Raw genomic sequence first — 11,430 nt, 5'->3', positions numbered from 1 at the left:
AGAGAGAGAGAGAGAGAGAGAGAGAGAGAGAGAGAGAGAGAGAAGAAACTTTAACGATATTTTATTCGTATAAAAATAATTATTTTTTTTTTTTTTTAATACACCTTTTTAACTTTAAACTTTTAAGATTTTTACTCTCGATTACAACTTTCTTTTGACACGATATAAATAAAGCTTGACCACCGTCGACCAAAGATAGACCCCAGATGCACATATATGTTCTAATCGATAGTTCATTTTAAATTAATTTTATACCGATTCCTTCGAAATTTTAAATTCTAACGTAACCATTATTTTTACATACTAATTTCATATACTAAATATCATTTTTTAAATACGTATTATTGATTTATTTTATTATGTAGCCAATTTTTATGACTGAACGCGAAGCAAAAGCGACGAGAGAGAAATCACTGGATTCACCGAATTAATCCATCTCGTGTATATCTCTGTTCATTTACGTATAATTGGCGGTATATGTCATTAATGATTGATTGGAATTCGATATCACGGAAATTATTCGTTATTCGCATGGGAATACGTCGAAACATTGATTCGCGACCAACCAACCAACTGTACGGATCACGGCTGATCGTACGCTTGCTTATACTACTAGCATACCAAATATTCCAGATGGTCGGCAACAGTTTTTCGTTAACTTGCGTGATCGTAATTGTCTTAATTCTGTGTTTCATTTTGTCACACGATAGAAATATTATATCTTAAAATTAAATCGCTATAACATTTATGAAAATAATATTAAACAATTGAACGTGAAAAACAATTAATACGTATCTCTATTGAGAATTTAATTCAATAATAAGAATATATAAAGTGTTGTATAAATTTATCATTTAATAAAGTTTATTAAAGGATTTTTTTTCTATGATAATTTATCTTCTTTTTATAAATGCAATAGTATGTACAATACGATAAACTCGACGATAATTATAGTCTTCTTTTTTTCAGCTCATGATTTTAAGTCACAAGAAATATTATTTGTATTCATTGAAAAAAGTACTCAAATATCAGTTACGTAACAAACGTTTCTTGCGTTGACACGTTTATGTGTACGCTTCACACAGTGACAAGGAGCTGTATCGATTGCTCGAATTCAACGAATCATGTAGCTATTTAGAATAATTTGCGTTCAATGAATGTATGAAATTAAGCTCGTAAAACATTCATTATGATTTGAAATTTATCAAATTGAAATTTTATCTAAATGATATCTGAGAAGATTGGATAAATTAAATATATCTAATAATAATTTAGATGAAATACGTAAGAAAAAAAATATCGAAAAGATATATGAAACAAATTCTAAAATTGAAAAAATTTCGATTCGATCGTTAAATTTTTAAATTACACGAAAATTTGAAGTTAGATACAATTTTTTCTAAAACTTATACGAGATACTTCGTTTCATATTATAAACATTCTAAAAAAAATTGCTTCGTTGACTTTATCCTATCTTCGCCTCGTTGCGTAAAAGATTGTTGATAAAGACTTACAAATTGAATAGCAACCCTTCAAGAACACACTTCCTATGTAACTATCTTTCTCCAATGAGCCAAATTGAAATTATTCATTTTTTCCATTAAATTTCAAATATTCACTTTACGATCCATTACATCTCGTTAATATTAACACCTTCTATAAAATAATTTAACAAAATGATCGAATCTTATAATTTTCAAGTTAAAAATATATTATTAGATACAAATATTTGATTATTAAAAAAAAAAAACGAGTGAAGTTTCGTTGAGCATGATCGATAGACTGCGTAACACTTTTTTCTTCAAGGTAAATACTCGATCGCAATGGGCGGTCACGATTACTCGATCGGATTATAATCTGATTTCTCCCGGATTATTGCTTACATCACTTCGTAATTGCTCGTTCGAATAGAGTTCGTTGCACGTTATCGACTATCGAAGGAACAATTAATATTTACGTGTCAACGGAGGCTAGCTGGCGAACCGCGAAGGGTATTGATTCGACGAAAGGGCCCCATGCGGGCCACATCGAAAATACCATCGGTACGAGTATGCGCGCTTATTCACTCGAGTCCTAACTGAAAAAAAAAAAAAAAAAAAAGATCAGATTCTCTTTCTGTTTTAATTTTCACTCGACGAAAAATTGATTCTCGCGATCCAATCCTCACTTTCGATCGATATTATTTCAAATTCTATTATTTATCGTTATCACTTTCTTCTTTTAAATTATTATATTATATTATTTTTTCTTCTTTCACATTTTCACTTTTCCCACAAATTTTAGATAGAATAAAACTCGAACGACTCAACGATCCCGCAGAATCACGCTAATGAAGCGCACACGTTCGATAGCGTGCAACGATTCGCATACGCCGGCCTCTTCTAATAATAGTCGGAGCGACCGAGCGAAGCAGCCATTTCGCGACCAACAATTTCAAGCTCGCGATTCTTGCATCGCCTATCGAACTACTTCAAACATTCGAGAATTTCTCGAAAGAATTACACGATTCATCGATCTCAATTTCCTCATCGTAGAATCGTATACATTTCGCGACATTTCGACACGCAACTCGTATGATGCAACTGCTGTTGTTCGGGGGTAAAGAGGTTAAGGCGAGATGAAATAGCCGGTCCACTGTTAAAACGAATTCTTATACGCTTACCTATTTCCCAACAGAATTTTGGAAAATTGAACACAAAGTAAAAAGATTAGTGATGATTCGATCTAGTCTTGTAAACACGAATCAAACTAGTGCAATATCGTCGCGCAACGATCGCCTTCGACCGCTCGCGTAATGGCCGCGGTAACCAACTAGTGGCGCACTTCTCGCCAAGTCCCCGGTCCTCGCCTACTGCTACTCTACCCAACCGACTATTTCTTTCTACCAATATCCTTGATTATAAAATCATGTACACGGAACGAATCAACTGGAAAAATATCGAATTGATTGATTATTGGTGAAATAACGCGAAATATATGCACAGGGCGGATTTGCACCGAATCAATATGTCGGCAAGCGGCCGGCTCTGATTAACTTCCGCGTTGCTCTCTTATAGGATATTCTATTTCAGGTTCAAGATGAATCTCTCGTGCATCGCGTTATCTCGTAAAATCGTTTCGACCAAAGTTGAATTGGTATGACTTTACTCACCGGTATCGACGGGATGGAGAGGCTGGAAAATCCGCGTGGTATCGCACGTATTTCCGTGGTCGCTTCTAGCCACTAGGACGGGACACGGTGACAGAGAGAGTTGCAGAAGGAGAGAAGAAGAAAGGGCGAGAGGAGAGCGAGAGGAGGAAGCTGGGGTGAAATCGTAGTGTCATCTGCTGGCGTAGCCTCTGGCCAAGGGTGAAAAGCGCATGTGCTATCGGGATAGACGATGGTGGTCCGCAAACCCGATTGGACGGGCCAGTCTCGACCGTCTATTTTTCCCCAAACCTACCGTAGCGTTGCACGGTCTTGACCGATGATGCATCCGTGAGAATGTAGATTTCTGAACAGTCGGATGAAACCTCGGTCGGTGTATTACAACCGAGCGGCCGAGCGTATGCTTGCGACCTCTCGCGACGGATGCAATCTTCTATTAGATTGACGAACGCGTATATTTGCTCGAACGATTGTTCAAGACGTTGACCCTCTTTCTACAACTTTTTCTCGATGGTGTCAGATATCGTTTTAATAAGCATGGTGAATCTTACTTCGAATTTTTATTTCGTTTATTATTCTCGTATATTTTAATATTTTCTTATTTTTATTTGTTTTTTTTCTTAATATAACATATTTGTTACTTTGCATTATTAATTTTTCATTTTTTACTTAATATATATATACATTTTTTCATTTTAACCTAATTTTCACCAAATATATCATTAATTTTTTATTTAACAATTTTCTGTAGATTTTGAAAAATGTTTTATCGATCATCCTTTAAATTAATTCCTGATCTAACGAATAATTATTCGAAGATTATATAATGATTTATATTGTGTATATTATGTCGAATAATAAATTATATTGTACAATTTGTGCGGTTTCAATCTTGTTGATGTTCATTTGATAACGCAAGATGTGAATTGGATCAAGTGAAATGAAGAAAGTATGATTTTTTATTCTTACTATTTAATAATTGATTATTATGATTATGATTCTTGTATTTATAAAAAATTAACTCAACAAATATTTATTATAATTATAAAGAAGAGAAAAGATTATTAAATGATTATAATATAATATCTAATATGAAAAGAATGACAAAGATATAATATTATATATTTCGATCACTTATAAAGTTCAATTTCAAAATTTCTATCTATTAAAAAACCGTATCCTTAGCAATTTTTGATATTCGTAGCTACGTGATTTCATTAGCTATTATTTGACACTTTTACTGATTTCAGATTTTAGTTTGATGTAATCCTAAAAATAATTTAAAAACTAAAAAATAACTATCTTCGGACTTAAAAATACTATATTATCATAATATTCTAAATAAGAAGAATAGAATATAGCTTAGAATATAGAATATAAAATTAGGAAATTTAGACGAGGAGGAACAGGTGTTTCTAAGTATTCACATTAAGAGATTTTCAAGAAAGAATCATAAGATTTGTAAAATCTTCTCGATCTGTGAATTCTTGGAATACCGATATTAATAATGAAGAAATAAGAAATAGAGAAATTGGACGGATTTAATTTTTAAGAATTATGATATATTTAATAAGTATCGATATTAATTTTAAAAATTGGAATTTTAATTTTATTATTTTCAAATGTTATTTTCTTTTGCAAATATTCAATTTTCAAAATATAAATACATGGAGTTAATTCTTAAATTTATCTATGAAAAATCATCTATCCTATCGCGATAAAAATATTTCGTACAATCAATTTTATCAACGAGTTTCTAACTTGCCTACGATGGATATAACTTGTTAAAAATCATTTGCATCATCAACACGGAATCGAATCGATCTTAAGAGTTGACGCAAGCGCCAAAGGGGGTGGCATACGCCGCGCCCCTGTTTCGAGACTGGTAAATTTCACCAAAACAAACCAGTGAGCATGGATGCTAGGAACGAGTAGCTGTTAGAGATTCATCGTTCTTCTCTTTCCCTTTACATCATTCATCGATAGCGATTTAGTCAACATGAGTCCTGGACTTGGACACGATCCTCTTCCCTCGTATAATATCACCGCATTAGGTAAAATTTAACGCTATATTTGTTTTCCTCATATGTAATTTCTGTAATCTGTGATTATTAAAGTGTACAAATTTTTTAAAATACAATTTTGTTTTTTTTTTTTGTACTATTTTCAGGTAACACGGCATTATGTTTATGGCAGCAACCGCAGCATATATTATTTCAATTGGCGAATTTTTGCTTTGTGTTGTCATATTCGGCGCCCTCCTCTAGAAAAGGGATATTATTCATGCATTCTGTTTTAATAATAGGTAAGTTGATTTACTATTCTTTCAGCGACTAGTGAAAGTTTTTACAGGTATTTAGAATTTTAATAACATTTCATTTTTCGAATTCATTTGTTTTAGGTTTTATGTTATTATCTGGTTGGGCATGGCACGTGATTTGCGCACCGGATATTTTCTCTTGGAATTTTAGTTTCTTGGTGCTAAACATCGGTCAATTGGTTTATATCGTTTATCAAATGAGACCGGTCCGTTTCGATCCTGAATTAGAGGAAGCGTATCATACGCTTTTCTATCCCTTTAAAGTGAGTACTTTAAAAAGTGAATATATTAAAAAACAATGATTACTCACGCGATTCAACTCCTTAATCTTTCGCGTGTCTGTAGATTATTATCGAACGTTTTTAACGTAAAATTATTGTTTTCCTGTTGTTAATTTAAATGTGACAAAAGTTTTTAAATATTATTCTCGTAACAAAATAATATTTATGATGTATATTTGTAATGGGAGAACATCGTAAACATTGACTGTATAAAATGAAATTTCAAAGGAAAGAAAGTTTATAAGGAATCATTGCATCATTCAATGATTATAAATAAAAGTTGGCTGACATTTCTTTTAAAAATAGGTATCTCGGCTGCAATTTAAAAGATTGGTATCTCCAGAATTTGCATCGATAATGTCTTTGCACGCTGGTGAAGCGTACGCAATGCAAAATTTAACGCGTACCGACAGATTGGGATTATTGTTGAGCGGCAAAGTGAATGTTCTTAGTGATTCGAATTTCTTACATCCTATTCTGCCTTGCGAATTTTTAGATTCACCCGAATTCGAAAGTTCTCGAGCATCTGTCGATGACAAATTTAAGGTAACTAAAAAATTGAAAAAAAGTAGGATATTATTTGAAATAATTGTAATTTAATTGTTTTTTAGGTGACGATTGTTGCCGCAAGCTCGTGTAGATATTTATATTGGCAAAGATCTGCATTAGAATATCTTTTAGTAAAAGAAGCATATCTTGCGACAGTTTTAACAACGCTGGTTGCCAGAGACATCGCAACAAAATTGTACGCTATGAACAATAAGGTAACAGTAGTTACTAATTATCGAAATTGTTAATATTTTTTTCATCTACAATCGAATCGAATCAAAGACTATTGCCTCGAGGACATTTCGTTCTCAGCCTAATTTTTGGTTAGATTGTTACAGATAAAGGATCACATTTGGATATAAGACTTCCAACGATCAGTGCAGGATTAACGATAAGCGGTGAATATAGAAGTCCAAGAGCATCCAGACAAGCATTGATTCGTAGAAAAGAATCATCTTCCGATAATGGTAATCCTTTTATATTGAAGAAAGAATTTTTAATTGAAGAAAGGAGAAATAATAATTTGTAAATATATTCCTTTTTATTAATAATCTATAATTATCTAAATAATTAATAATTTTCGCAGGTATTTCTAATTTAAAAGATCGTCCAGCAAATAATCTGTCGAAGAAAGGAGTACCAAACATGGAACCTCTTCCTGAAATGCCATCCTGTGACGATTTGGCATCAAGTGGTGTGGAAAGTTGGTTAGATTCATCGAGCAAGTATCACAGTTGCGAGATTGTGGACGAAGAATAGCAGGAAGCTTCCTTAACGCCGGACACATTTTACGAAGAAGACAGCGATTAGTGTCCGCGTTAAGGTATTGCATATTAAAATGAACACTTTATATTTTTAACAAAAATTATACAGAAACAATAATTCGATCTATATAAAAAAAAAAACTCTTTTTTAAATTTTTTAAATTATTCAAAAATTATTCAAAAGTGCTGTTTATTACGTCTTTGGATCTGTGAACGATACGAATGAACAAATTAATCAATTTGACAAACGAAACATTTTTCACTTATAAAATCTGGAAATCTTATCATAACATTTTCAAAGAAATGCCGTTTCATTTGCACAAATATAGCTTGAAACAAATAAATTATATTTTACTTCATATAACAATATATAATTATATTAAGTAGATAAAACTATTTAAAGTTGTAGTATGAAAGAAAAAAAAATCATAGATAGCCTAAGTGAATGAACACCAAGTGGAATAAAGATATAATCTCTAATTCGTAAAACGAACGGATCCTATAATGTTTACTCGAACAATAAAAGTGGGTCTACATTTACTGTATATCAAATCATGTGGATGGAAAGTGTTGCCTATTAAAATATAATATGTTAAGATACACCCACCTTAAGACGCATCGAAATCTCAGGTGTAGTGTTCAAAATGCATTTTTATGAAATTTATGAAATTTAATAAATTGACGTACGTGTTATAATTTCATTTATTTTTAAAATGAATTTTCAAGAAGCGTTTTCACGTAAATTTTTTAAATTTCAAATATATGTAAGTTACAATTTTGAGAAATAATATTAAGATACCGCGAATATGGATGTAACTATCGTGATATTAACAACCTTGTTAATCCATAATCCATTGTGGCTACACAATTAACATAACGATCAAACAACTACAGTTAATTGCGTTTAAGTGCTTATTATATAATAAGATATTTAAAGATAAATTATTATCATTTAATTACATCGCGCGATAAAGATTGAGAGTTTATAACTGTTCCTTAGATAAATGCACGAATTATTTTATAAACAAAATTTTCTACTAATTAGGAGCTTTCGTAGATCACTGTACAAATCGTTTGTTTTTGTCTATCATTAATGTATGTTGTATAATATGGTGAATATTTTTTATAGGAGATATTTGTTTGCGAAATTCATATACACATATAGTTAGAATTTTATAGCGATTTTAAAGTGTAATTGTACGTATTGCACATATATATATATATATATAAAACAAATGGAAAAATGTTGATACAAGTTGTTGCAATTAAGATTAAGCGATTATACATATATACAAGGATAAATGCACGAAGGGCTTTGTATTTTATAATGCACAAATTTATATAGAATGCATAAGTGCATATTGTATACAATCCTATATAAGAAAAATATTTTATTTATCTTTAATGTTTTCTTTTTAAATATTTTTTTTTATTGCATTTTATCTTTTGACAAAGAATTTGTTTTAGGATTTTGTTAAGATTTTTATGTTTTCTTTCAAATTCTACGAGATATAGATTACTATTGAAGGTACTATTTATTGTGAATTTTTTATTAAAAATGTTTACTCGATTTTATAATATCTGCGTGTTTGTAATTTATATGCTAAACTATATAAATAATTAATAAGAGCAGGGTCTGATGTATATATACATTGTTAATTTTGCACACAACGTAGCATCACACTGATGGCAATATGGAGGAACGATCGATATGATCGAGATAGTTTGTAGTATTTAAATACGTGTTTTGTACAAATTTTAATTACTATTTTCTTGTTGTCAATGAATACAATGAATGAGAACGAAAATTTGTAATGATTATTTATCGTCATTAATCATTCATCCGTCAATCTTTATTTCTAATTAAAAAATTGTACGTGATTAATCTGAAAAAAAAATAATTGCATCGAAATTAATTTTTTAACTAACACGATTAGTAAAAGTTATCTATTTCACTTTTATAATGTTTTTTTAATGTTTCTATAAGAAATAGAATTTCTAAATCATCGTCACGTTCATCAATTACTAAATAATATAACAATGAGAAATATTTATTATTTTATTGGATATATATAGCTATGTTATAAATATTCATTTTTTTTTATTTCCAAATGCAATTGTCAATAAATTGCAACATATATTTTCTTCGATCGAATCGAATAAAAACAAGTGAAAGTAACAAATTATTATCATTTGTTTACAAAAATTTATTCACTTGGAGAAGATTAAATAGATTGACAAAAATGATGATAGGTAATTAATATTTAGTTTCATTATCTTTTCTCTTTATTTTGTCCGATAATATACTATTATTTAATTTAAGTTTTTAATTTAATTATTTTTTTAGTTTAACTATTGTCAAAATATCTTGAAATAGCAGGAATAGTTGAATAGGACCTCGAGCGGAAGAAGATTTATCTTGATGACGAAATATATTGGTTGAGCCATCCGTAAATGTACTAGCAATGGAATTTATTGAAATAGCTCAATTATAGCATCTTCGATTTTACGAATATCGGAGAAGAAAATTTACGATTCATTGCACATTTTATTATCCATCTGTTGAAACATGATTTATCAGATATGCAATTTATCTTTCTATTTCTCGAAGAAGAATATATTTCTTCTATAATCCTACCAATTTAAAATTATGAATAATGAATTATAACAATATTTGAGATAAATATATTAATTGTGATATATAAATAATAATCGATATATCGTGTTGATTATAATTTTTTATTAAAATAAAGATACATTTTATTTGGTACGTTTTCGGGTGGAATGGTTATCTAACTAAAAAAAGGAATAGAATTTTAAAAGGATTTTTATAACAGATCGATTTTATGAAATAAAACAATAAAACTGACAGCAATAATAATTTATTGCTTACAGAATTGATAGTTAAAACTTTGCGTGACAATATTCAATAGATCTTAACCATCAGACCGTAACATTTAGAATGTAAAAAACTTCATTATGCATTGAATCTAACAATAGCATTACGAAGTAATCTTTATTTGTCAAATTGAGCAAATGCCATACTTGATATATTTATTTGTATTTTATATAATGAAGAATTCAATAGAAAATTTTTATAAAATTTTACATCTATTTTCTATATTACAAATTTAAATAAATTTATAAATTTTTTTTACATATCTACATGAATTTTTAAAATCACTGCAATTGTAAATATATATACATACAATGAAAATATCGATTATGTTATTTAAAAGTGAAACATAATTTTTATAGAATTTCCAACGTTTCCAAATATTTGCCTCTGTTTTCCGATTCGCCTCATTTCCGATTCGTTGCAAAGTGTAACGATTATGGAAACGCTTCTACAAATGTGTTCTCTATTGTAATATCGAGCAATCGAAACTTGATCGTTCGTGGTACAAAACGCCGATTTACGTTTTTGCTTATGCAATCGAAAGAACAGACAAAAACGCATAGCATTCCTGCTATCTTGACAATATCGATAAACGATTGATTTCTATTCGGTTTTCTATGCAAAATCCTTGTACATTATTTCTATCTCAAAAATAGTTCTAATTTCTATTACTGTTTCTATTATTCTATATATCTATTGATATATATATATTATATCAAGAATTATTAAAATATTTTGAAATTTTTGACGAGCACGATGACGATATATCAGAAAGGATGGCATAACAAGAGATATAAAAAATGATGGAAATAATAAGAGATATGGAAGAGAAACTATGGAATCGAAACATGAATTAGTATAAGAGATAGAACGATATTGGAAGCGCACAAGTAAACAATAGGAAAGAAATAGACATGAAATATGCGTGGAGATAATAGAGAAAGCGTGCAACGAAACGATAAATTCATCTCTAACATAATGTCAAATTTTTTGTTCTTTGAACAAAGAGATTGATTAAAAATAATTGAAATATTGAATCGTAAAATTGCCTAAACAAGCAAAAAGTTTGAAATTTTATTTACAATTAGATTTAAATTATCATCGACAAAATTTTAATTCGAATCGATAAATTATAAAAAAAGATTTATTATTATTAGTATTAAGAAAATGCGATAATATAATGATATATAATATGATAAAAAATTAAAAGAAGGAAAAAGCACTAAGAAGAATGAAGAAGAAGGCAATGTTGAAAAATAAGTGCGAAGAAAATAAGTTGAAAGATCGAAAGGATAAGAAAGATAAGATCGAATGTATAAGAATGTACGTAAGTAAATATATATAAAGAAAGAAATACAAGAAGAAGGAACAAGGGATAAGAAACATAGCATGGAAAAGAGTAAGAATAAATCAGTTAGAAGCTCTATCAAGAACAATAAGAAGAATATAAGGAGGGATCGTTGTGAAAT

The 11,430-nt window shown here is 29.7% G+C and overlaps 2 protein-coding genes across 4 annotated transcripts in view; one reads left to right on the top strand and one right to left on the bottom strand.

Annotated features, from left to right (window-relative positions):
- Positions 1-3,366, bottom strand: part of LOC102670794 (elongation factor 1-alpha) — a 7,733-nt gene extending 4,367 nt beyond the window's left edge. The window contains exon 1 of one of the 3 annotated variants that reach the window (XM_006610810.1): positions 3,152-3,366. The gene's annotated coding sequence lies outside the window, so the exon portion shown is untranslated. Of the gene's footprint in view, positions 1-1,957; positions 1,981-2,662; positions 3,028-3,151 lie in introns of those variants that run through there. The other 2 variants (XM_006610811.2, XM_006610812.2) reach the window with 2 other exon arrangements.
- A 650-nt stretch (positions 3,367-4,016) lies between these two features.
- Positions 4,017-8,870, top strand: LOC102671111 (popeye domain-containing protein 3-like). The gene is made up of 8 exons (XM_006610814.2): positions 4,017-4,097; positions 4,979-5,202; positions 5,319-5,453; positions 5,550-5,731; positions 6,056-6,295; positions 6,361-6,513; positions 6,627-6,765; positions 6,885-8,870. The coding sequence occupies exons 2-8, from the start codon at positions 5,148-5,150 to the stop codon at positions 7,055-7,057; spliced, it is 1,077 nt and encodes a 358-aa protein (XP_006610877.1). The 5' UTR covers positions 4,017-4,097; positions 4,979-5,147; the 3' UTR covers positions 7,058-8,870.
- Positions 8,871-11,430: the final 2,560 nt, after the last annotated feature.

Source organism: Apis dorsata, unplaced genomic scaffold (assembly GCF_000469605.1).
Source record: "Apis dorsata unplaced genomic scaffold, Apis dorsata 1.3 scaffold_78, whole genome shotgun sequence".
In the NCBI taxonomy this organism is placed as follows: domain Eukaryota; kingdom Metazoa; phylum Arthropoda; class Insecta; order Hymenoptera; family Apidae; genus Apis; species Apis dorsata.
Note: the sequence above shows the minus strand (reverse complement) of the source record. Positions and strands in the feature narration are given on the sequence as shown.

Excerpts from the sequence above, each read along its gene's own strand:
- LOC102671111 (XM_006610814.2), top strand. The coding sequence starts at position 5,148 with ATGAGTCCTGGACTTGGACACGATCCTCTTCCCTCGTATAATATCACC. Across the intron at positions 5,203-5,318 it reads GTATAATATCACCGCATTAG|GTAACACGGCATTATGTTTA; the intron begins GTAAAATTTAAC and ends TACTATTTTCAG. Across the intron at positions 6,296-6,360 it reads CTGTCGATGACAAATTTAAG|GTGACGATTGTTGCCGCAAG; the intron begins GTAACTAAAAAA and ends ATTGTTTTTTAG.